At 41.5% G+C, this 26,681-nt stretch overlaps 2 protein-coding genes across 2 annotated transcripts; both read right to left on the bottom strand.

The window, feature by feature from the left end:
* Positions 1–5,077: 5,077 nt before the first annotated feature.
* On the bottom strand, positions 5,078–16,062 carry LOC146682366 (CD209 antigen-like protein A). The gene is made up of 7 exons (XM_085446929.1): positions 15,918–16,062; positions 15,689–15,799; positions 9,490–9,579; positions 9,342–9,404; positions 8,947–9,086; positions 8,364–8,470; positions 5,078–5,455 (listed from the first exon to the last, which is right to left on the bottom strand). The coding sequence occupies exons 1-7, from the start codon at positions 16,060–16,062 to the stop codon at positions 5,335–5,337; spliced, it is 777 nt and encodes a 258-aa protein (XP_085303055.1). The 3' UTR covers positions 5,078–5,334.
* Positions 16,063–17,743: 1,681 nt separating this feature from the next.
* LOC146682365 (C-type lectin domain family 6 member A-like) lies at positions 17,744–26,373 on the bottom strand. Its single transcript, XM_085445604.1, has 7 exons — positions 26,229–26,373; positions 26,000–26,110; positions 23,598–23,663; positions 19,828–19,887; positions 19,433–19,572; positions 18,850–18,956; positions 17,744–18,121 (listed from the first exon to the last, which is right to left on the bottom strand). The coding sequence occupies exons 1-7, from the start codon at positions 26,371–26,373 to the stop codon at positions 18,001–18,003; spliced, it is 750 nt and encodes a 249-aa protein (XP_085301730.1). The 3' UTR covers positions 17,744–18,000.
* Between the last annotated feature and the right edge of the window lie 308 nt (positions 26,374–26,681).

Below are 26,681 nucleotides of genomic sequence, written 5' to 3'. Positions count from 1 at the left end.
GTAGTTACAGATTAGCTTACAAACACGTTTAACTTACCGAAAACGTGCAGCGGGGCCTCGGGTCCTTCTGTCGGTAGTCCAGTTTACTGAAGAACACCTCAGGCTGTCAGGTTAAAACAGTCGGTCATGTTTTCGTAGCATGAACGCTGGCCCGCCTTTCAGAGCTTACGCTCTATCTGCTATTCCCGAACAGAGATACGCAAGTTTCTCCGTGACTGCAGCTGCCAGTCAAAGCTGTTATGATGACGTTACACCCCAATTTAACATCACTGTGGTAGGAAGTAGAATCAAACTTATGGGAAAGGAGACCGTTGGACATAAATCGGCGTAATGAGAACTATTGATAACAAAAAAAAGAATCTCTGGAAAATATTATCTGTGGAGAATTAATTTATTTTAGTCTGACCCCAGTCCCATCCGCTAAGAGGGAGGAGGCGGGGTTTATGACCTATACAGCAGCCAGTCACCAGGGGGCGATAGAGACGTTTTGGCTTCATTTTTGGGGAGCTGTTGTTAATATTGCTATTAACCTACACTGGAGTGTTTATAATGCAATTAACCCATATATTTGATGTAGTTAGGTCAAGTATTATTCACATGTATATCATAAGGTTATCACAAAAAACTATACTATTTGCTGTACTAATGTGTGACCTTTGACCATGTTGTGACCTATTGTCAGAAGGCAAAGCAAAGGGTTAACCTAGGGGTTAGGGGTTATAGCATATCATAAAAACTATACAATAATTTAACTATACACTTACTATAAATATAAATACACAGTACAGTGCTGACACAGAGACAGACAGACAGGCAGAGAAGTGATGATATTTCAGAGCAGATTACTTTTGTACAAGTTTGTGTTGAGTATGGTGATGGCTTTGGGGAAGAAGAATCCCTGAGTTTGTTTGTTGTGGCCCTTATGGATCTATAGAGGGCATTAGGTTGAAAAGATGTCTTGTTTGCCTCCGTGCAGCTGGCGTGCTACACTGTCACTGCATAGGTCAGCAGGCTCTCGATGGTGGATCTGTAGGTCACCAAACACGGGGTGTTTAGTTGCTCCGTCCTGAGCTCCCTTAGGAAGAGTGGCCGCTGCTGGGCTTCCTTGACTAGGGCCCTGGTGTTAGCTGCCCAGGAGAGGTCTGCAGAGATGTGGACGCCAAGGAATTTGAAGGACTCCACTCACACGATACATTCTCTGTTGATATGCAGGGGGGCAGGGGCACTTCTGTTCCACCTGAAGTCCAGGATGAGTTCCTTCGTCTTGATGGTGTTAAGTGCCAGGTTGTTTGATGCACACCATTCTCCGTCGGGCACTTCCATCCATCCCGCTCTCCAGCGTTCACTCCCTGGACAGTTAAATCGATTATCTTTTGTTACGGCCCTAGCAGGGCCTCTCTCTTCCTGAAGGTGCCTGTGTGGGCGTGTCACACTACCTCTTCTGCCTGAGGTGCCACCTTTCCCTTTTACACAGCTGACTCATGTCAGTAATTAAGGAGATTTAAGCCCAGGGAAAGGTGAGCCCTGGGCCAGAGCTCACCTTTGGTTATAGCGTCCTCGGTCTCGATCTGTTAGTATGTGAATTGGTGTGGGTCCAGAAAGACTGACAACGCACATCATACACAAAGTTTTTTTCCTTCTTTTTCAAATCTTTGGATCACGTGCGTGCCGAACCGTGGAGTGGGATCAGTTCGGATTATGGATCAACCGTGATCCGCTGCACCACTAATGTATATATATGTGTATATGTGTGTGTGTGTGTGTGTGTGTGTGTGTGTGTGTGTGTGTGTGTGTGTGTGTCTGTGTGTGTGTGTGTGTGTCTGTGTGTGTGTCTGTGTGTGTGTGTGTGTGTGTGTGTGTGTGGTGAACATGTAGTGAAATAAACATCTAAATATTTGTATGTATTATTGAAAATCCACTAGTCTGAAAAATAATGATGCTGCTCTATGTTCACTTCATCTCAGCACCTGTTTGTGTCACTTCTGATGCTGCAGACCGCTGAGTCTATTTCATATTTGAATAGACCTTTTATAGTTTTCTTCCACTGTTTTTATTTTCTTATTCACATCTAAGAAAGACATAGTACAGAGAGGGTGGAGCTGCCTGTAGCTGTCTGTGGTGCTGAAGCTTTCAAACATTTCATACCAACACTGACTACAACTGTGACCACAGGGGGGCAGCATAGAGCCAGAGAGTGTTAGTGTAGCTGTTCAGCCCTATAGTAAGAAACAAGAAGACTGATGAAGGAAAAGCTTCTTCCACTGGTGTAACACACAGGTTTGTATGAAGTCACACTAACTAACCAGCAGTAACCCACATTTGATCAAAGCAGGGGCAGAACTTTAATAACAGGTTATAATGTGTCATCACAGTTGTTGTCAATCCAAACACACTTTCTGATTGTTGCTGTTTATTGTAAAAGAACAACACACTTGTGGTCTGACCTAATGCTGTAGTACAACAACAACTATACAAAGTCATCAAGACAAAAAACCTCATGCGAAATATTTGGCTTCCATATCCATCTTACAAAAAAATTGAAAAACAACTTCCATATTGAATGCAATATTAAATCTAAATTTAATAAAGAATTAAATTTAGATTTGCCGAACATGCTTTTTCTGCATTTCAATCTCTTTTAAAGTTCCTATTTTTTAACTATAAAAAGAAGCAGCAACTTTCAGCCGTTTGAGAGAAACTGAAGAAGACATTTACTGAAGTTTTAGGACCAACAGGCTGATGAATAAACCAAGTAAAGCAAAGTAAAGACAAGCTGCACTTTGACTTTTATTAGAACAATTTGCTGGAACTACAGAGTAATGAAGTACTTCAAGGTTTTTGTGTGGATGACTTCCAACCTTACTGTACAGCACAGAGCACAGAGGGACAATATATGTAATCAATATATGATGCAGAATGAACAAGTAAAGACTGTAAGCTGAGTCTGAGGCTCATGCAGGACATTTCATAGTGAGGTGTCTTTGGTTGGATTATTCAAACATTTACATCAAAGCACCAAACTCATTTCTCACAGATGAAGGTCGTTGAATCAGAATAATATGACGGTGTCCATCTCCCATCACCGTCACAGCAGACTCCATAGCAACCAGAACGGGGATTCTCATGTCCTTCTGCCCAGAACCTGTCAGAGAGATCAAATCTGATAAGAAACTGGACTAAACTCATAACTATTGTCACATTCATATAAATATGCGTCTCTTTTGGAATATTTTTAGTTCGTTCCTACTTACCAGCTTCTTGTAATCCACCAGCAGGGTTCTGCTCTCCATCGTCTAACATCTCCACCTCGATTTGCTCTCTTCCTCCTCCATCCTCATGGGTCCCTCTGCTGTATTTCACCCTGGAGTCATGGACACCTTGAGTTTGTGTCGACATCTTAAGCTAAGAAGATATTTGACCGTCCGTCACTGTCTGCCTGTTTCTTTGAGTCAGGCAGCTTTGAACTGAAAATATCCAGGAAGTCAAACCAGAAGAGAGCCACAGTTTTCCTGTCACGTCATGATGTGTGAAACGCTGAGTTATTTATGAGCACTAACAGCATCCAACAAGATCTGAAGTTCAGTTCACTTCAAATGCAAAACTTTGACTGATGCAGTTTTAATTGATGACAAATGTGAACGAGTCAGAAACAGCAGAACAAACCACGAACACAACAAAGACTTCAAAAAGTCATTAAAACACCTCCAGAACATTCTGAACATTTCCTGTCTGAATATCTCAGAGACACTGAGGCTGAACTCAGCAGCAGCAACATGCACATCAATGCCTTTGTTAGATGCTGCTTTCATGAGTTTCTACATGTTGTAAGTCCACAGAATGAGAAGAGAGAAGAAGAGTTTGTGACACAGGAAATATGACGTCAGTGTGAACTGCTGAGTGGTTTTGATTCTGACCTGCAGAGAAGCTAACGGGGCGTCACGGCGTTGCAGAGGTTCGCTCTGTCACTGTCACCGTCTCCAGTTGGAAACAGACAAACAAACAGAATTCAACAAGACCTGAAGTTCAGATTTATCAGTTTAATTACTGAGATTTCATTGATGCCGTTGTGATTAATTACAAATGTGAACGAGTCAGAAACGAACAGCAGAATAAAGCACAAACACAGACAGCTTAAATACTTTTCTCCATTTATTTGGAAAACTTTTCCATTACATGCATTAATACATAGATACTTGTACACCAATACAAGCAAAGACACAAATGTATTTGAAATGTTTGTCATAATGCACAGACACTGAGCTTGAACTTAGCAGCAGCAACTTAAAAATAGCTTTCTCAGAAGCTGCTGTCATCACACAATATATAATGTTAGTAATGAGCGAATGTTTCTGATGCAGGAAATATGGCGTCAGTGTGAACTTCAGTTATTTCGAGTTTACCAGCAGAGAAACTCACAGCATGCAACAAGATCTGAAGTCATTTTGATGAATTGAAACGCTGAAATGTCTTTGATGCAGTTAGAATTCAATGAAATGCTGAAAATCATCTGAAGCGAAACACAACCAGGGTCTGTGGTCATTAGTTAAAAGCTTTGCACCAATCACATGTGGACACATACAGGCTGCAGGTAAAGGGTCCAAAGCAGGAAGTGTGTCACATGGAAACTGGCTCTGAAACTGTCTGATTCATGAAGACGACTAAGGCCCACATTACAAAAAGACCCGAGTCATGTTCAGAGTCATCAACAGACTTTAACCGTGTCCACTGTGAGGGTTGTTGTTTCTGGACTTTTCCTTTCTGCCATGCTGAAATGAACTTTGACCTTCAGTGTGTTAACGCTGTGCAGGCAGCTCGCTGCAAACTAAGCAGGAAGGTAAAGTTGTGTTTTGATGTAAGTGAAGAAGAAGAAGGAAAGTTGTTTTAAACGGATTCATCTTCACTTATTCACACGTTGTAAGTTTGACAAACTGAATTTGTGCTGGTTTCAGTCTCTTGGTTCCTGATTTGTAGCTAAAAGTAAGAAGCAGCAACTTTCAGCTGTTTGAGAGAAACTGAAGAAGACATTTACTGAAGTTTTAGGACCAACAGGCTGATGAATAAACCAAGTAAACCAAAGTAAAGACAAGCTGCACTTTGACTTTTATTAGAACAATTTGCTGGAACTACAGAGTAATGAAGTACTTCAAGGTTTTGTGTGGATGACTTCCAACCTTACTGTACAGCACAGAGCACAGAGGGACAATATATGTAATCAATATATGATGCAGAATGAACAAGTAAAGACTGTAAGCTGAGTCTGAGGCTCATGCAGGACATTTCATAGTGAGGTGTCTTTGGTTGGATTATTCAAACATTTACATCAAAGCACCAAACTCATTTCTCACAGATGAAGGTCGTTGAATGAGAATAATATGACCCCGTCCATTTCCTATTATTGTCACAGCAGACTCCACGGTATCCAGAATAAGGATCTGACCATCCTTCTGCCCAGAACCTGTCAGAGAGATCAAATCTGATATGAAACTGGACTAAACTCATAACTATTGTCACATTCATATAAATATGCGTCTCTTTTGGAATATTTCCAATATTTGCTGTATTTCTTTCCCAGGTTTCTCGCCCACTTTCCCTCCTTTAGACTTTTCTCTGAGAATCATCATGCACACTAAAACAGCTTTCAAGCTTTGATGAATATGAAATCTTCCTGCTGTAAAAATGGAGAATAAAAAGAAGTCAGAGCTGACTTTCTGCTGTTTGAAACTGTTTTGTCAGCTGTTTACAGACATCACTTTGAAATGTGTGTCTATCAGGTCATATTTACTGAAGCTTCTTCCTTCATATGTTCTGAAGTTTTACAAACACCAAAGAAGAAGAGACAGGAATTCTCTGAAACACTTTTTGTTCTGTGAGAAAAGAAACATTGTGCCATCACGCACCAGGGTGAGTTATAACAATGACAAACCCTGGTTTACTCCTAAACTCAAAAAGCTGTGGCTGGAAAAGAGAAAGGCGTTCAGAAGCGGAGACAGGGACTGCTACAGAGAGGCCAAGTACAGGTTCACTAAGGAAGTGGACATTGCTAAACATCAGCACTCTGAGAAGATGCAGCAGCAGATCTCAGAGAATGACTCGGCCTCTGTGTGGAAAGGTTTTAGGAATATTACAAACTACAAGCCTAAAACCCCCCCACTCCACTGATGACTTGCTCTTGGCCAACACCCTTAACGACTTCTACTGCCGTTTTGACGAGCCATCAGGCAGCCTTCACACCTCCAACGGCCCCAACAATAGAGGCACTTTGGACACTCATTCCCCCACCTCTCCCCCCTCCATAGAGCCATCACCACCTTCAAACACTTCACCTACAACACCCCCCTCCTCACCCCACACAAAAGAGGATTTCACACCACCTCCTCCCACCACAACTCTTCATATTCATGAAGCAGATGTGAGGAAGCAGTTTAAGAGTCTGAATGCTCGGAAAGCTCCCGGCCCAGACGGTGTGTCTCCTGCCACCCTCAGACACTGTGCAAACGAGCTGGCCCCAGTGTTTTCTGGCATCTTCAACTCCTCACTGCAGGCATGTCATGTGCCTGCCTGCTTCAAGTCCTCTACCATAATCCCTGTCCCCAAGAAACCTAGGATCACTGGACTAAATGACTACAGACCCGTGGCTCTGACATCTGTGGTCATGAAGTCATTTGAGCGCCTAGTTCTCTCCTATCTCAAGACCCTCACGGCCCCCCTCCTGGACCCCCTGCAGTTTGCATATAGAGCCAACAGGTCTGTAGACGACGCCATCAACATGGCCCTACACTTCATCCTGCAGCATCTGGACTCCCCAGGAACCTACGCCAGGATCCTGTTTGTGGACTTCAGCTCTGCCTTCAACACCATCCTTCCAGACCATCTCCGAGACAAGCTTTCCCAGATGAATGTGCCTGATCCCATCTGCCGGTGGATCACTGACTTCCTGACGGACAGGAAGCAGCACGTGAGGCTGGGAAAGAATGTCTCGGACTCTCGGACCATCAGCACCGGCTCCCCTCAGGGCTGTGTTCTTTCTCCTCTGCTCTTCTCCCTGTACACCAACTGCTGCACCTCCACCCACCAGTCTGTCAAGCTAATCAAGTTCGCAGATGACACCACTGTCATTGGGCTCATCTCGGACGGGGATGAGTCTGCCTACAGGAGGGAGGTTGAACGTCTGGTGTCCTGGTGCAGCCACAACAACCTGGTGCTGAATGCCCAGAAGACAGTGGAGATTATTGTGGACTTCAGGAAGCACACAGCTCCACTCCCCCCCATCATCCTGACTGACACCCCCATCACCTCTGTGGACTCATTCCGCTTCCTGGGTACCACCATCACCCAGGACCTGAAGTGGGAGCCCACCATCACCTCCGTCATCAAGAAAGCCCAGCAGAGGATGTACTTCCTGAGGCAGCTGAAGAAATTCAACCTGCCAACACGGACGATGATGCAGTTCTACACTGCAATCATCGAGTCCATCCTCACCTCCTCCATCACCGTGTGGTACGCTGGAGCCACTATCAGGGACAAACAGAGACTGCAGCGTGTTGTGCGCTCTGCTGAGAAGGTGATTGGCTGCAGACTCCCATCTCTGCAGTACCTGTACACCTCCAGGACACTGCGGCGTGCAGCTCGGATCTCAGCTGACCCTTCGCACCCTGGACACAGTCTGTTTGACCTGCTCCCCTCAGGCAGGAGGCTCCGGTCCATTCGCACCAGAACCTCTCGCCATAAGAACAGTTTCTTCCCCTCTGCTGTTGGACACATGAACAATAACCGTATGACTATTCCCACCACTATCACATGACCCTACGCTGCGTTCACTGCATCATTTCATGTCTGGCACTGATCACCACCTGCACTCATGTATATATCCTTCTACGTAGCACTCTTAATTCTTATTCTCATGTATATATCTCATGTATATCTCATGCACATATCTTTCTTTCTACATAGCACTTTAATTCTTATTGCTTGCACTGAAGCACCGCAGCAAATTCCTAATGTTGTAAACCTCAACATCTGGCAATAAACCCATTCTGATTCTGATTCTGATTCTGATTCTGATTACAGCACAAAAACATGAAGACAAATTGAACAAAGTGAAATGTGTCGGTCGCTGCTTTGAACATGTTTCAATCCTGATTCCTTCAAACTGACTTGTTGTAACTGAACGTCATCACAGACTGCAGATGAAGAGAGTTCAAGCACAGCTGTTCATTCAAAGGAGGATTTCTGCTTTTCTTTACATTCAGTTTGTGGGGCTGTTGGAAAATAGCTCAGCTCATGTATTGCTGATCTATCTTCCAAAACATCCATGTTTCACTTCTAAATAATAACTCTGGAATAGAAACAAACTAATGTCTCACGTTTCTGTCAGCGCTGATCCGTCCACCCATTCCCATTTATATCCTCCTGATGTCTGTTTGGATCTCAGACCAATCCAAGAGTATCCTGCAAATTTACTGACAAATTCCTGTTTGAGAAGAGACACAAATATTGTCTCCAGTCATAATTCAGCACTTCTGTTGTAGTGACATCATCTTGTGAACATGTCTGAAGGAAGAATAACTGTGATGAAACTTTTCTTCCATTGTGCAGAAATCAGAAAGAGCCAAAGAATCGATGAATATCAGCTCCTCCTGTAGCTCAGTCAGTGTTGCAGTGGAATCAGTGTTAACAAATCATTTGATTCAGTTGGATTGAATCAGAAAAATAATCTGGATTATGAGGATTTCTCTCATTTTATAACATTTCTGTGTAAATTAAATGTTTGTCAAATGTGTAAAAACTTTACGTTTGAATGTGTCTGCAACAAAAAAGGAGAATCCAAGAAATCCATCAGAGTGGAGACAGGAAGCAGGTCACAGACTGACAGCAGGTCAAAGACACAAGTAACAGATGACTGTCAGCTCCATCAAAGATCACACAGACATGAACAAACACACCCACCTGTTCCTCTTTGCTGTTTATCATCACCAGATCAGCTCCTCTGGTCTTACAGTGGTTTTGACTCTCAGACCAAGTTTTCTTCTCAGTGGATTTAAAGTAACCGCTGCTTCCAAACCTCGTCCATCGATCAGGACACTTCCCTTAAAGTCAAACACATGTTTTAAAGTCAGACTTTGTGTCCTGTTGTATCACATTAATCTTTGGTTCCTGTCATTTTCCCTGTAAATGCTTCATTTAAACTCAGGTTTTCTCTCTTATTCATAATGAACTGAAACTTACATTTATACAGAGAAACTGTTACACAGCATCAAACATGTAGGATTCAAAACAAAGACACAATCAGGTTATCACTGTGTAACACTGATGTTTTCTATCAGTTATTCAAACTTTATTACCTTCTATCTTCTCCTTCAGCTTCTTCACTTCTTCCTGTAACTGACTGTTGAGTCGTTTTGTTTCTGTAGAAAAAAACATGTTAAAAAATGTAAATATAAATTTTATCTGACATTAGTATTTTCTTGTTAATTTTAAAAACTTTCTTACCTTGATGTTCAGTCTGTAGCTCGTTGTAACTGTGGTTCAGTTTATTGTGTTTGATTTGAAGTTTGTTGAATTCACTCTTGTTCAAAGCATCTGAAATATTTCAGTGAAACCAAAATAAAATAAAATAAAATAAAATGAGTGAAACGTTGAACAGAAATAATCTTCTTCCTCTGCTTTGTCAAATATCAATAAGAGTCAGAAACTTGCAGCCATTGCTCTTTAACATGTCCTGTGGGTGGAGGTGTTAGAACTACAGGAAATCTGATGAGCTAAATACGTATCAACTGTGAACAAAAACCACTGACAAGATTCAGAATAATTGTGCTTCAGTGTGGAGGAAGAAGGTGAAGAGTCAAACAGCATTTCTACACCTGTAGTCAGAGATGTTATCTACATGCTTTGAAAGAATAGATTCTGACTCATGTGACATGTGCCTGTTCTCACTGAAAATATGTCTTTTTACATTCAGTCAAAGCTGCTCTGAGGCTTCAACACTTCCTCATATCAAAGGTGTTTCCATGTGATCAGGTACTTCCTGTATTTGCTGTGGCAGAAGGACACGTTCTGGTTGTGAAGCTGCATGTTTGTTGGCTGCTGGGATTCAGTATCAGTCATACATTCATTTGCAGCCAAGATCCCATCTTTGTAGCTCAGACTGCTGAAGACTCACACTGACTGCCTGCAGCATCTCATATAGCACACACAGCATCAGTGTCTATGATACAGTAACAGACTGAACTTTGACCTGTTGTTATGACTGTCATCATATTTGTGTCATTTTGTGTAACTGCTGTGTTTTTCTGTCCTTCATGCAAAGCTCTGCATGCTGCGCCTCAGCTGTGACTGAATGAGAGGATGATAACGGGCATGTGCAGGTACTCTGCTGTGATTGGTGCACCAACATGCAGCCTAATGATTACATAAAGAGCCAAGATGGCCGCCGTCTGCAGACGACTCATTCAGCTTTTCCTTGTTCCAACCTGCCACACCTGTGCAGCTCTCACTCTGTGTTTCCTGATGAGTTTGAAGCAGGTTGTGTTATGGTCCTGGGTCTGTTATATGTGATTTAGATTTTTTTTGGCCTTTCTATTATTTTTATGTAACTTTAACTCTTTGGGTTTATATTCATATGCTACTTTTGCATGTTATATTTTCAGTGTTCTGCCCTTTTGTGTAAAGTTTCTGTCAGTGTTGGAGCCATTTTATGTTTTTGGTGCTATTGCAATTTCTCAGCACAAGAGGGAGTAGTAACCCTACTTGCCACTGTCGCCATAACCTTTTAATCCAGGTTCAGTGGTGCTCAGGTGTGATGAGATGGGACAGAGGCAAACAGTGTTTTGACCGTGTATCAGTGTGAATCAGGTCGTGTGAGATCCTTTTGGTGTCATCTTCAGAAATTGGAATATGGAAACTTGAGCTTGAGGCAAATGTTGGATCGATGTTGTTGAAATTAGAACAATAAAGGTTAAATTTTTAATTTCAAGCAAAAGATTAATGGACACTTTGCACAGGTCAGAGCACCTGTCACTCATCTTCTTGATCTTCGATTAGCGATGTTTGGCCCTACAGTCAGTGATGTTTCCTTTGTTTGATTACTTCCTGTTTAACCTTTGTTTAACCTGTGTCTGCTGTGTTTGGCATTTAGTTTACTTTCTTTGTCTGTTTTTCTGTGATTAGGTTCAGCTGTGTTCCCCTCCTGTTTCATCTCTTTTTTGCTTCACTCCACACGCGAGCCTTGTGTTTGCGCTGAGCAGAGGAGGGAGGGGCGGTAGTTACACTCGCAGCAGCACAGGAACAGAGCAGGAGGGAGAGAGAGAGAGAGAGAGCCAGGGACAACAACAATAGACAACATCACCACAATAGAAAGGTGTAGTAATGAAAATGAGTGACATCAAGAAAAGAAGCACAATCTGGAACCATTTATATTTCATTGACAGTACAAAGTGTGAGTGCAAGAAAATAATTATTATAATATGATGTGTTAAATTTGTTTAGATCAGAGGAATAAGGAAGGATTGGTCTGTGTTTCAGTTTGGCTTAGCTGTAGGCTGAGAGTGTAATTGTTTAGAAGGAAAGGAATTTATGGACACTGGGGTCTGCCTGCCATAGAAGGAGTCAGGAAGCTACAGTTGGGGTTGCTGATGCTGATGTTTGTACCTTTAATAAAACTCATAATTGTTCTAAACTTAGAAGTAGGTTTGCAGGAGACTCTCCACCTTATCTGTCAATGTAAGACAACAAGAGGCCACTGGCCCAGTGGATGCAGAGTGGGAGTCTCAGTGTTTGTAATATGTTAACTGTGTTTTCTATGTTGTGTAGAGGAATTTGGTGTAGCTTGGGTGAGATTACTTTTATGACCCCCAGGACGTCACGTATACAGACACACAGACACAAAGTGCTTTGACTGTTACGACACACCCACACCTACATGCACACTCACTCATGTACACACGGGTATGCGCACACACAGGCACTCACGTGCTCGTGCATACACACAGACACAGAGTTTGCAGCACACCGTGGGGGTTTTATGATGGGGTCACTTCTATAAAGCTGGCTGTAACAGACAAAGGAGTGAAGATCTGCAGAGGGACACCGGCCTTGCACGTCTTCCCTTCTAGAAGATGCATGCTTAAATGAAGATGAATAAAGATGAATAAAGGTTTTGTGAAATGACTACTGAGTTCTGGTGCCGTCTCTGGATGCCCGAGGAATAAAAAGAACCGGGTGAAACTGATTTCGCAACAAAAGGCAGAGTGTAGAGTCTGCAAGAAAAGGATATCATATAGAGCCGGCTCCACAAACAACCTGCACAGGCACCTGAGAACTGTCCACCGCCTAAACCAACGCAGAGCTCTGTTAAACAGTTTTTGCAGAAGTCTGTGACCCCAGCAAGACAGAACTCAATTGATAAAGAGCTGGCAAAAATGATTGCACTTTCAGAAAGTTTACTCATGCACTGAATCCTATGTATGCAATTCCAAGCAGGAAAACACTCTCCCAAAAAATCATCCCGGGCCTATATGACAGAGAACGTGCATCTTCTTTTTGTTTTGCATGTTAATTTATATTTTGCTGTGTTGTGGGGTTTTTGTTGTCGTTTCACTTTCAATTAGTTTAAAAGGTAAAAGCTGAAAACTTAAATCGTTAATAAAACTGGAATTGTAAATAGTTGGTTTTTGTATTTTATAATTATAGACTGAGCTGCCTATAATAAACATACATAAATAAAACATATTTTTTATATTAGTAATTCATTTTGTGCATAATTTTACATTGTTGTTAATAATTAATTAATTAAACCAACAAAACAACCTAAAGAGAGGGTTGGGAGCCGAAAGAGCCAGTTCTCTAAAAAGAGACAGAATTCCTATCACTAGTATTCATTCCCATTGTTTCCCTCGCCCTTTGTCCAGTCGTCTCACGAGCTGTGCTGTTCCTACTCTTTTTGTCTGTTTTTCTTGTACCTCATGGATTTTTGTTTCTCTTTTCCGGACCATCTGTACTTTCCTGGAATAAACACACTTTATGTTTAACATTTGTCCACCATGTTCTGCATTTGGGTCCTGAAGCTTCCACCACACCGTGGACAACATAACCTGATAGTTTGTAGGGCTGAGCTGCCTTTGACTTTGAACAGTTTTCTCCTGATTATGTTAGTTTGGGAGGTCAGCAGCTGCAACTTGTTTTGTTTCTTTTTATCAGATTATCTTTACACAAGAACCTGATTTAAAACATAAAATTAACCCACTCTCAAATACAGTCATCTCCAACTTTAATACTTCTTAATAGTTTCTTACCTTCCATCTTGTCCTTCAGCTTCACTTCTTTCTGCAGCTGCTCTTTTTCCAAACTCACTAAAATATCTGGTTAGAAATGCAACAAAACAGGAAATTAATTTAAAATCATTGCACTTTCCCAGATGGACTTTTTTATTCTCACTTTAGATGAATGGAACTAACATTAGCTTGTTAGCTAGCTGTTTAATACACCAAGTGAACTAACTAGTTGACATAATGACAGACCAGGCCACTGTCTAACGTAGTGTGACTGCACCTGTATCAGTCTGCAGCAGATGCTGCTGCCTGTCTGCTTTGTTGATATAAGATAAGATAAGATAACCTTTTTTTTTGTTTTCTCACAGCAGGAAGCGGACAGTGCAAAAGTTATATAGCAAAACTTAGAATATAATACGAATAATGTACTGTACCCAACTGTAAAGAATAGAGTAAAATAGAATAAAATATACAATAGGATAAAAATATAATGCAAATGCTTTATACAACTGAGTAAAAATACAACTTTGTCAGAGAAGAGTATTGCACTTAGTCTTATTGCACATGTGTGGATGTGTGTGTTTGATCAGCTGCAAAAGTCTTTGCAGAGGTCGACATTGAGGAAATGTAAAACTGCTGGGGAAGGGTAAACATGAATTCAGTAAAATTGTAATTCACGTCGGCAGTAATGACACCCGGTTACGCCAATCGGAGGTCACTAAAATCAATATTGAATCGGTGTGTAACTTTGCCAAAACAATGTGGGACTCTGTAGTTTTCTCTGGTCCCCTCCCCAATCAGACCAGGAGTGACATGTTTAGCCGCATGTTCTCCTTAAATTGCTGGCTGTCTGAGTGGTGTCCAAAAAACAATGTGGGCTTCATAGATAATTGGCAAACCTTCTGAAGGAAACCTGGTCTTGTTCCCACTCCTCCACTTTGGATGGAGCAGCTCTCATTTCTAAAAATATAGACAAAATCAGCACGATGGGAACTGAAGAGTAATGTTTCTCTACTTCCAGGCAGAGACAGAGATCGAAGCGACTACCTATGAGAGCACATCAAGCCTGACATATGATTTAGTATTAAATACATTAGGTTACATAAAACTGGAGCCAGCTGTGATCTTCAAAGTGATACGTGACGAGTGAATCCTTTCCAGTGTGTCCTCAGCTTTAGCTGCTGGTGGTTAGCCACTAATGTTTAGGGATGGGTACCGGTATCCGGAGAAATGCGCCGTATTTGGTAGCTTGCTGCGAGACCTCACACCGAGCACATCTACTGCGGGTGTGGTGCCTGTTATCAGACCCAGAGTTAGCAACATCCCCTAAAAACCCGAAGAGGAGAGTCCTGGCCCCTAGCCCTGCCAGTGTAGCAGAAATGATGAGGATGATGATGCAGCAGCAACCGTTCTTCTCTGCGTGAGTAGCTTAATGTTGTTCGTGTGTAATTTACGTTGAGTAGGCTAACCACGTTATTACATTAATGCATGTAAGGTAAACATCATCATAGCTACATGCGGCTGTCTTCTTGTTTGATGGCAGATACTCCCTTCACCCTGGCCAAAAAGGCTAAAATGACCAAAGAAAAAGTGGAAAACAGCTGAACATGAGAGGTTTTTGGACAAAGTTTGTGTTTTTTCCATTGTTTAAGCACTGCTTCCAGCCAAGAGTGATACCATATAGGCCCCATAGCTGCAGAAAAGGCTAACATTGTTATCTTTATACAAAAAACCAGCTGAACATGAGAGGTTTTTGGACAAAGTGTGTGTTCTCCATTCTTTAAGCACCGGTTTGGTACTGGTATTGGATAAAGCCTAAACAATTCCCATCCCTACTAACATTAAAGGCTTATGGTAAATGGCCTGTTTTTGTATAGTGCTTTTCTAGTCCCTAAGGACCCCAAAGCACTTCACACATCCAGTCATCCACCCATTCACACACTGGTGATGGCAGCTACGTTGTAGCCACAGCCACCCTGGGGCGCACTGACAGAGGCGAGGCTGCCGGACACTGGCGCCACCGGGCCCTCTGACCACCAGAGGGAAGTGTCATGCCCAAGGACACAACGACCAAGACTGTCCAAGCCGGGGCTCGAACTGGCAACCTTCCGATTACAAGGCAAACTCCCAACTCTTGAGCCACGATAGACTCGATAGCCTCGACAGCCTTGTATTAAGTTAATTTACTTTAGTGTAGATCTCATCAGTTAGCTGGGCCCCAGCACATTTGTAACCAGTCTGTAGGAGGTGAACATATTTCAGCAGTAGTGTAACATATATAAGAAAACTCTGCAGAGTGACTGTTTCTAACTGTAACATGAAGAGAGAACAGGAAGTGAACAGAATCAGGTCAACAACATCCAATAATTTCCCTTAAAATGTTAAAAAATCACAAATCTAACATGATAAATAAAGTTGCTCACAGCGTGTTAAGATTCCAGCCAGAATCAGCAGATACAGCACTCCCAGGGTCACTTCAAACGCTCTGAAACAGCTGCTGTCCACAGCTGGAAGCTTTCTCTGGGTGTGTTCATCTACAGAGAAAATACACAAAGAGTCCATTCATGGAGCACTAATGAGGGGCTCTGGAGCTCCTTCTTCTTCCTCCCTTTTATTATCTGTAGTTTGTATTTTTAGTTCGTTCCTACTTACCAGCTTCTTGTAATCCACCAGCAGGGTTCTGCTCTCCATCGTCTAACATCTCCACCTCGATTTGCTCTCTTCCTCTTCCATCCTCATGGGTCCCTCTGCTGTATTTCACCCTGGAGTCATGGACACCTTGAGTTTGTGTCGACATCTTAAGCTAAGAAGATATTTGACCGTCCGTCACTGTCTGCCTGTTTCTTTGAGTCAGGCAGCTTTGAACTGAAAATATCCAGGAAGTCAAACCAGAAGAGAGCCACAGTTTTCCTGTCACGTCATGATGTGTGAAACGCTGAGTTATTTATGAGCACTAACAGCATCCAACAAGATCTGAAGTTCAGTTCACTTCAAATGCAAAACTTTGACTGATGCAGTTTTAATTGACGACAAATGTGAACGAGTCAGAAACAGCAGAACAAACCACGAACACAACAAAGACTTCAAAAAGTCATTAAAACACCTCCAGAACATTCTGAACATTTCCTGTCTGAATATCTCAGAGACACTGAGGCTGAACTCAGCAGCAGCAACATGCACATCAATGCCTTTGTTAGATGCTGCTTTCATGAGTTTCTACATGTTGTAAGTCCACAGAATGAGAAGAGAGAAGAAGAGTTTGTGACACAGGAAATATGACGTCAGTGTGAACTGCTGAGTGGTTTTGATTCTGACCTGCAGAGAAGCTAACGGGGCGTCACGGCGTTGCAGAGGTTCGCTCTGTCACTGTCACCGTCTCCAGTTGGAAACAGACAAACAAACAGATTTCAACAAGACCTGAAGTTCAGATTTATCAGTTTAATTACTGAGATTTCATTGATGCCGTTGTGATTAATTACAAATGTGAACGAGTCAGAAACGAACAGCAGAATAAAGCACAAACACAGACAGCTTAAATACTTTTCTCCATTTATTTGGAAAACTTTTCCATTACATGCATTAATACATAGATACTTGTACACCAATACAAGCAAAGACACAAATGTATTTGAAATGTTTGTCATAATGCACAGACACTGAGCTTGAACTTAGCAGCAGCAACTTAAAAATAGCTTTCTCAGAAGCTGCTGTCATCACACAATATATAATGTTAGTAATGAGCGAATGTTTCTGATGCAGGAAATATGGCGTCAGTGTGAACTTCAGTTATTTCGAGTTTACCAGCAGAGAAACTCACAGCATGCAACAAGATCTGAAGTCATTTTGATGAATTGAAACGCTGAAATGTCTTTGATGCAGTTAGAATTCAATGAAATGCTGAAAATCATCTGAAGTGAAACACAACCAGGGTCTGTGGTCATTAGTTAAAAGCTTTGCACCAATCACATGTGGACACATACAGGCTGCAGGTAAAGGGTCCAAAGCAGGAAGTGTGTCACATGGAAACTGGCTCTGAAACTGTCTGATTCATGAAGACGACTAAGGCCCACGTTACAAAAAGACCCGAGTCATGTTCAGAGTCATCAACAGACTTTAACCGTGTCCACTGTGAGGGTTGTTGTTTCTGGACTTTTCCTTTCTGCCATGCTGAAATGAACTTTGACCTTCAGTGTGTTAACGCTGTGCAGGCAGCTCGCTGCAAACTAAGCAGGAAGGTAAAGTTGTGTTTTGATGTAAGTGAAGAAGAAGAAGGAAAGTTGTTTTAAACGGATTCATCTTCACTTATTCACACGTTGTAAGTTTGACAAACTGAATTTGTGCTGGTTTCAGTCTCTTGGTTCCTGATTTGTAGCTAAAAGTAAGAAGCAGCAACTTTCAGCTGTTTGAGAGAAACTGAAGAAGACATTTACTGAAGTTTTAGGACCAACAGACTGATGAATAAACCAAGTAAAGCAAAGTAAAGACAAGCTGCACTTTGACTTTTATTAGAACAATTTGCTGGAACTACAGAGTAATGAAGTACTTCAAGGTTTTGTGTGGATGACTTCCAACCTTACTGTACAGCACAGAGCACAGAGGAACAATATATGTAATCAATATATGATGCAGAATGAACAAGTAAAGACTGTAAGCTGAGTCTGAGGCTCATGCAGGACATTTCATAGTGAGGTGTCTTTGGTTGGATTATTCAAACATTTACATCAAAGCACCAAACTCATTTCTCACAGATGAAGGTCGTTGAATCAGAATAATATAACAGCATCCATCTCCCATCACGGTCACAGCAGACTCCATAGTGACCATAACTGGGATTCTCATGTCTTTCTGCCCAGAACCTGTCAGAGAGATCAAATCTGATATGAAACTGGACTAAACTCATAACTATTGTCACATTCATATAAATATGCGTCTCTTTTGGAATATTTCCAATATTTGCTGTATTTCTTTCCCAGGTTTCTCGCCCACTTTCCCTCCTTTAGACTTTTCTCTGAGAATCATCATGCACACTAAAACAGCTTTCAAGCTTTGATGAATATGAAATCTTCCTGCTGTAAAAATGGAGAATAAAAAGAAGTCAGAGCTGACTTTCTGCTGTTTGAAACTGTTTTGTCAGCTGTTTACAGACATCACTTTGAAATGTGTGTCTATCAGGTCATATTTACTGAAGCTTCTTCCTTCATATGTTCTGAAGTTTTACAAACACCAAAGAAGAAGAGACAGGAATTCTCTGAAACACTTTTTGTTCTGTGAGAAAAGAAACATTACAGCACAAAAACATGAAGACAAATTGAACAAAGTGAAATGTGTCGGTCGCTGCTTTGAACATGTTTCAATCCTGATTCCTTCAAACTGACTTGTTGTAACTGAACGTCATCACAGACTGCAGATGAAGAGAGTTCAAGCACAGCTGTTCATTCAAAGGAGGATTTCTGCTTTTCTTTACATTCAGTTTGTGGGGCTGTTGGAAAATAGCTCAGCTCATGTATTGCTGATCTATCTTCCAAAACATCAGTGTTTCACTTCTAAATAATAACTCTGGAATAGAAACAAACTAATGTCTCACCTTTCTGTCAGCGCTGATCCGTCCACCCATTCCCATTTAGATCCTCCTGATGTCTGGTTGGATCTCAGACCAATCCAAGAGTATCCTCCAAATTCACTGACAAATTCCTGTTTGAGAAGAGACACAAATATTGTCTCCAGTCATAATTCAGCACTTCTGTTGTAGTGACATCATCTTGTGAACATGTCTGAAGGAAGAATAACTGTGATGAAACTTTTCTTCCATTGTGCAGAAATCAGAAAGAGCCAAAGAATCAATGAATATCAGCTCCTCCTGTAGCTCAGTCAGTGTTGCAGTGGAATCAGTGTTAACAAATCATTTGATTCAGTTGGATTGAATCAGAAAAATAATCTGGATTATGAGGATTTCTCTCATTTTATAACATTTCTGTGTAAATTAAATGTTTGTCAAATGTGTAAAAACTTTACGTTTGAATGTGTCTGCAACAAAAAAGGAGAATCCAAGAAATCCATCAGAGTGGAGACAGGAAGCAGGTCACAGACTGACAGCAGGTCAAAGACACAAGTAACAGATGACTGTCAGCTCCATCAAAGATCACACAGACATGAACAAACACACCCACCTGTTCCTCTTTGCTGTTTATCACCACCAGATCAGCTCCTTTATCCTGACAGGCTCTCCTGCTCTCAGACCAAGTTTTCCACTCAGTGGATTTAAAGTAACAGCTGCTTCCAAATCTCGTCCATCGATCAGGACACTTCTCTTAAAGTCAAACACATGTTTTAAAGTCAGACTTTGTGTCCTGTTGTATCACATTAATCTTTGGTTCCTGTCATTTTCCCTGTAAATGCTTCATTTAAACTCAGGTTTTCTCTCTTATTCATAATGAACTGAAACTTACATTTATACAGAGAAACTGTTACACAGCATCAAACATTTAGGATTCAAAATAAAGACACAATCAGGTTATCACTGTGTAACACTGATGTTTTCTATCAGTTATTCAAACTTTATTACCTTCTATCTTCTCCTTCAGCTTCTTCACTTCTTCCTGTAACTGACTGTTACTCCAACCAACTGAAATATTTCAGTGAAACCAAAATAAAATAAAATAAAATAAAATGAGTGAAACGTTGAACAGAAATAATCTTCTTCCTCTGCTTTGTCAAATATCAATAAGAGTCAGAAACTTGCAGCCATTGCTCTTTAACATGTCCTGTGGGTGGAGGTGTTAGAACTACAGGAAATCTGATGAGCTAAATACGTATCAACTGTGAACAAAAACCACTGACAAGATTCAGAATAATTGTGCTTCAGTGTGGAGGAAGAAGGTGAAGAGTCAAACAGCATTTCTACACCTGTAGTCAGAGATGTTATCTATATGCTTTGAAAGAATAGATTCGGACTCATGTGACATGTGCCTGTTCTCACTGAAAATATGTCTTTTTACATTCAGTCAAAGCTGCTCTGAGGCTTCAACACTTCCTCATATCAAAGGTGTTTCCATGTGATCAGGTACTTCCTGTATTTGCTGTGGCAGAAGGACACGTTCTGGTTGTGAAGCTGCATGTTTGTTGGCTGCTGGGATTCAGTATCAGTCATACATTCATTTGCAGCCAAGATCCCATCTTTGTAGCTCAGACTGCTGAAGACTCACACTGACTGCCTGCAGCATCTCATATAGCACACACAGCATCTGTGTCTATGATACAGTAACAGACTGAACTTTGACCTGTTGTTATGACTGTCATCATATTTGTGTCATTTTGTGTAACTGCTGTGTTTTTCTGTCCTTCATGCAAAGCTCTGCATGCTGCGCCTCAGCTGTGACTGAATGAGAGGATGATAACGGGCATGTGCAGGTACTCTGCTGTGATTGGTGCACCAACATGCTGCTTTATGATTACATAAAGAGCCAAGATGGCCGCTGTCTGCAGACGACTCATTCAGCTTTTCCTTGTTCCAACCTGCCACACCTGTGCAGCTCTCACTCTGTGTTTCCTGATGAGTTTGAAGCAGGTTGTGTTATGGTCCTGGGTCTGTTATATGTGATTTAGATTTTTTTTGGCCTTTCTATTATTTTCATGTAACTTTAACTCTTTGGGTTTATATTCATATGCTACTTTTGCATGTTATATTTTCAGTGTTCTGCCCTTTTGTGTAAAGTTTCTGTCAGTGTTGGAGCCATTTTATGTTTTTGGTGCTATTGCAATTTCTCAGCACAAGAGGGAGTAGTAACCCTACTTGCCACTGTCGCCATAACCTTTTAATCCAGGTTCAGTGGTGCTCAGGTGTGATGAGATGGGACAGAGGCAAACAGTGTTTTGACCGTGTATCAGTGTGAATCAGGTCGTGTGAGATCCTTTTGGTGTCATCTTCAGAAATTGGAATATGGAAACTTGAGCTTGAGGCAAATGTTGGATCGATGTTGTTGAAATTAGAACAATAAAGGTTAAATTTTTAATTTCAAGCAAAAGATTAATGGACACTTTGCACAGGTCAGAGCACCTGTCACTCATCTTCTTGATCTTCGATTAGCGATGTTTGGCCCTACAGTCAGTGATGTTTCCTTTGTTTGATTACTTTCTCTTTAACCTTTGTTTAACCTGTGTCTGCTGTGTTTGGTATTTAGTTTACTTTCTTTGTCTGTTTTTCTGTGATTAGGTTCAGCTGTGTTCCCCTCCTGTTTCATCTCTTTTTTGCTTCACTCCACACGCGAGCCTTGTGTTTGCGCTGAGCAGAGGAGGGAGGGGCGGTAGTTACACTCGCAGCAGCACAGGAACAGAGCAGGAGGGAGAGAGAGAGAGAGAGAGCCAGGGACAACAACAATAGACAACATCACCACAATAGAAAGGTGTAGTAATGAAAATGAGTGACATCAAGAAAAGAAGCACAATCTGGAACCATTTATATTTCATTGACAGTACAAAGTGTGAGTGCAAGAAAATAATTATTATAATATGATGTGTTAAATTTGTTTAGATCAGAGGAATAAGGAAGGATTGGTCTGTGTTTCAGTTTGGCTTAGCTGTAGGCTGAGAGTGTAATTGTTTAGAAGGAAAGGAATTTATGGACACTGGGGTCTGCCTGCCATAGAAGGAGTCAGGAAGCTACAGTTGGGGTTGCTGATGCTGATGTTTGTACCTTTAATAAAACTCATAATTGTTCTAAACTTAGAAGTAGGTTTGCAGGAGACTCTCCACCTTATCTGTCAATGTAAGACAACAAGAGGCCACTGGCCCAGTGGATGCAGAGTGGGAGTCTCAGTGTTTGTAATATGTTAACTGTGTTTTCTATGTTGTGTAGAGGAATTTGGTGTAGCTTGGGTGAGATTACTTTTATGACCCCCAGGACGTCACGTATACAGACACACAGACACAAAGTGCTTTGACTGTTACGACACACCCACACCTACATGCACACTCACTCATGTACACACGGGTATGCGCACACACAGGCACTCACGTGCTCGTGCATACACACAGACACAGAGTTTGCAGCACACCGTGGGGGTTTTATGATGGGGTCACTTCTATAAAGCTGGCTGTAACAGACAAAGGAGTGAAGATCTGCAGAGGGACACCGGCCTTGCACGTCTTCCCTTCTAGAAGATGCATGCTTAAATGAAGATGAATAAAGATGAATAAAGGTTTTGTGAAATGACTACTGAGTTCTGGTGCCGTCTCTGGATGCCCGAGGAATAAAAAGAACCGGGTGAAACTGATTTCGCAACAAAAGGCAGAGTGTAGAGTCTGCAAGAAAAGGATATCATATAGAGCCGGCTCCACAAACAACCTGCACAGGCACCTGAGAACTGTCCACCGCCTAAACCAACGCAGAGCTCTGTTAAACAGTTTTTGCAGAAGTCTGTGACCCCAGCAAGACAGAACTCAATTGATAAAGAGCTGGCAAAAATGATTGCACTTTCAGAAAGTTTACTCATGCACTGAATCCTATGTATGCAATTCCAAGCAGGAAAACACTCTCCCAAAAAATCATCCCGGGCCTATATGACAGAGAACGTGCATCTTCTTTTTGTTTTGCATGTTAATTTATATTTTGTTGTGTTGTGGGGTTTTTGTTGTCGTTTCACTTTCAATTAGTTTAAAAGGTAAAAGCTGAAAACTTAAATCGTTAATAAAACTGGAATTGTAAATAGTTGGTTTTTGTATTTTATAATTATAGACTGAGCTGCCTATAATAAACATACATAAATAAAACATATTTTTTATATTAGTAATTCATTTTGTGCATAATTTTACATTGTTGTTAATAATTAATTAATTAAACCAACAAAACAACCTAAAGAGAGGGTTGGGAGCCGAAAGAGCCAGTTCTCTAAAAAGAGACAGAATTCCTATCACTAGTATTCATTCCCATTGTTTCCCTCGCCCTTTGTCCAGTCGTCTCACTAGCTGTGCTGTTCCTACTCTTTTTGTCTGTTTTTCTTGTACCTCATGGATTTTTGTTTCTCTTTTCCGGACCATCTGTACTTTCCTGGAATAAACACACTTTATGTTTAACATTTGTCCACCATGTTCTGCATTTGGGTCCTGAAGCTTCCACGACACCGTGGACAACATAACCTGATAGTTTGTAGGGCTGAGCTGCCTTTGACTTTGAACAGTTTTCTCCTGATTATGTTAGTTTGGGAGGTCAGCAGCTGCAACTTGTTTTGTTTCTTTTTATCAGATTATCTTTACACAAGAATCTGATTTAAAACATAAAATTAACCCACTCTCAAATACAGTCATCTCCAACTTTAATACTTCTTAATAGTTTCTTACCTTCCATCTTGTCCTTCAGCTTCACTTCTTTCTGCAGCTGCTCTTTTTCCAAACTCACTAAAATATCTGGTTAGAAATGCAACAAAACAGGAAATTAATTTCAAATCATTGCACTTTCCCAGATGGACTTTTTTATTCTCACTTTAGATGAATGGAACTAACATGAACTTGTTAGCTAGCTGTTTAATACACCAAGTGAACTAACTAGTTGACATAATGACAGACCAGGCCACTGTCTAACGTAGTGTGACTGCACCTGTATCAGTCTGCAGCAGATGCTGCTGCCTGTCTGCTTTGTTGATATAAGATAAGATAAGATAACCTTTTTTTTTGTTTTCTCACAGCAGGAAGCGGACAGTGCAAAAGTTATATAGCAAAACTTAGAATATAATACGAATAATGTACTGTACCCAACTGTAAAGAATAGAGTAAAATAGAATAAAATATACAATAGGATAAAAATATAATGCAAATGCTTTATACAACTGAGTAAAAATACAACTTTGTCAGAGAAGAGTATTGCACTTAGTCTTATTGCACATGTGTGGATGTGTGTGTTTGATCAGCTGCAAAGGTCTTTGCAGAGGTCGACATTGAGGAAATGTAAAACTGCTGGGGAAGGGTAAACATGAATTCAGTAAAATTGTAATTCACGTCGGCAGTAATGACACCCGGTTACGCCAATCGGAGGTCACTAAAATCAATATTGAATCGGTGTGTAACTTTGCCAAAACAATGTGGGACTCTGTAGTTTTCTCTGGTCCCCTCCCCAATCAGACCAGGAGTTACATGTTTAGCCGCATGTTCTCCTTAAATTGCTGGCTGTCTGAGTGGTGTCCAAAAAACAATGTGGGCTTCATAGATAATTGGCAAACCTTCTGAAGGAAACCTGGTCTTGTTCCCACTCCTCCACTTTGGATGGAGCAGCTCTCATTTCTAAAAATATAGACAAAATCAGCACGATGGGAACCGAAGAGTAATGTTTCTCTACTTCCAGGCAGAGACAGAGATCAAAGCGACTACCTATGAGAGCACATCAAGCCTGACATATGATTTAGTATTAAATACATTAGGTTACATAAAACTGGAGCCAGCTGTGATCTTCAAAGTGATACGTGACGAGTGAATCCTTTCCAGTGTGTCGTCAGCTTTAGCTGCTGGTGGTTAGCCACTAATGTTTAGGGATGGGTACCGGTATCCGGAGAAATGCGCCGTATTTGGTAGCTTGCTGCGAGACCTCACACCGAGCACATCTACTGCGGGTGTGGTGCCTGTTATCGGACCCAGAGTTAGCAACATCCCCCAAAAACCCGAAGAGGAGAGTCCTGGCCCCTAGCCCTGCCAGTGTAGCAGAAATGATGAGGATGATGATGCAGCAGCAGCCGTTCTTCTCTGCGTGAGTAGCTTAATGTTGTTCGTGTGTAATTTACGTTGAGTAGGCTAACCACGTTATTACATTAATGCATGTAAGGTGAACTAGCAAACATCATCATAGCTACATGCGGCTGTCTTCTTGTTTGATGGCAGATACTCCCTTCACCCTGGCCAAAAAGGATGACCAAAGAAAAAGAGGGAAACAGTTAAACATGAGAGGTTTTTGGACAAAGTTTGTGTTTTTTCCATTGTTTAAGCACTGCTTCCAGCTAAGAGTGATGCCATATATGCCCCATAGCTGCAGAAAAGGCTAACATTGTTATCTTTATACAAAAAACCAGCTGAACATGAGAGGTTTTTGGACAAAGTGTGTGTTCTCCATTCTTTAAGCACCGGTTTGGTACTGGTATTGGATAAAGCCTAAACAATTCCCATCCCTACTAACATTAAAGGCTTATGGTAAATGGCCTGTTTTTGTATAGCGCTTTTCTAGTCCCTAAGGACCCCAAAGCACTTCACACATCCAGTCATCCACCCATTCACACACTAGTGACAGCAGCTACATTGAAGCCACAGCCACCCTGGGGCGCACTGACAGAGGCGAGGCTGCCGGACACTGGCGCCACCGGGCCCTCTGACCACCAGAGGGAAGTGTCATGCCCAAGGACACAACGACCAAGACTGTCCAAGCCGGGGCTCGAACTGGCAACCTTCCGATTACAAGGCAAACTCCCAACTCTTGAGCCACGATAGCCACGATAGCCTCGATAGCCTTGTATTAAGTTAATTTACTTTAGTGTAGATCTCATCAGTTAGCTGGGCCCCAGCACATTTGTAACCAGTCTGTAGGTAGTGAACATATTTCAGCAGTAGTGTAACATATATAAGAAAACTCTGCAGAGTGACTGTTTCTAACTGTAACATGAAGAGAGAACAGGAAGTGAACAGAATCAGGTCAACAACATCAAATAATTTCCCTTAAAATGTTAAAAAATCACAAATCTAACATGATAAATAAAGTTGCTCACAGCGTGTTAAGATTCCAGCCAGAATCAGCAGATACAGCACTCCCAGGGTCACTTCAAACGCTCTGAAACAGCTGCTGTCCACAGCTGGAAGCTTTCTCTGGGTGTGTTCATCTACAGAGAAAATACACAAAGAGTCCATTCATGGAGCACTAATGAGGGGCTCTGGAGCTCCTTCTTCTTCCTCCCTTTTATTATCTGTAGTTTGTATTTTTAGTTCGTTCCTACTTACCAGCTTCTTGTAATCCACCAGCAGGGTTCTGCTCTCCATCGTCTAACATCTCCACCTCGATTTGCTCTCTTCCTCTTCCATCCTCATGGGTCCCTCTGCTGTATTTCACCCTGGAGTCATGGACACCTTGAGTTTGTGTTGACATCTTAAGCTAAGAAGATATTTGACCGTCCGTCACTGTCTGCCTGTTTCTTTGAGTCAGGCAGCTTTGAACTGAAAATATCCAGGAAGTCAAACCAGAAGAGAGCCACAGTTTTCCTGTCACGTCATGATGTGTGAAACGCTGAGTTATTTATGAGCACTAACAGCATCCAACAAGATCTGAAGTTCAGTTCACTTCAAATGCAAAACTTTGACTGATGCAGTTTTAATTGATGACAAATGTGAACGAGTCAGAAACAGCAGAACAAACCACGAACACAACAAAGACTTCAAAAAGTCATTAAAACACCT

Source organism: Copadichromis virginalis, linkage group LG22, assembly GCF_057382275.1.
Source record: "Copadichromis virginalis isolate Kocher_CV1m ecotype Utaka linkage group LG22, C_Virginalis_male_GT1.1, whole genome shotgun sequence".
NCBI lineage: Eukaryota > Metazoa > Chordata > Actinopteri > Cichliformes > Cichlidae > Copadichromis > Copadichromis virginalis.
Note: the sequence above shows the minus strand (reverse complement) of the source record. Positions and strands in the feature narration are given on the sequence as shown.

Excerpts from the sequence above, each read along its gene's own strand:
- LOC146682366 (XM_085446929.1), bottom strand. The coding sequence starts at position 16,062 with ATGTCGACACAAACTCAAGGTGTCCATGACTCCAGGGTGAAATACAGC. Across the intron at positions 9,405-9,489 it reads GCTACAGACTGAACATCAAG|AAACAAAACGACTCAACAGT; the intron begins GTAAGAAAGTTT and ends TTTTTTCTACAG. Across the intron at positions 5,456-8,363 it reads GGATCAGCGCTGACAGAAAC|GTTCTGGGCAGAAGGATGGT; the intron begins GTGAGACATTAG and ends TCTCTCTGACAG.
- LOC146682365 (XM_085445604.1), bottom strand. The coding sequence starts at position 26,373 with ATGTCAACACAAACTCAAGGTGTCCATGACTCCAGGGTGAAATACAGC. Across the intron at positions 26,111-26,228 it reads TGGTGGATTACAAGAAGCTG|ATGAACACACCCAGAGAAAG; the intron begins GTAAGTAGGAAC and ends TTTTCTCTGTAG. Across the intron at positions 18,122-18,849 it reads GGATCAGCGCTGACAGAAAG|GTTCTGGGCAGAAAGACATG; the intron begins GTGAGACATTAG and ends TCTCTCTGACAG.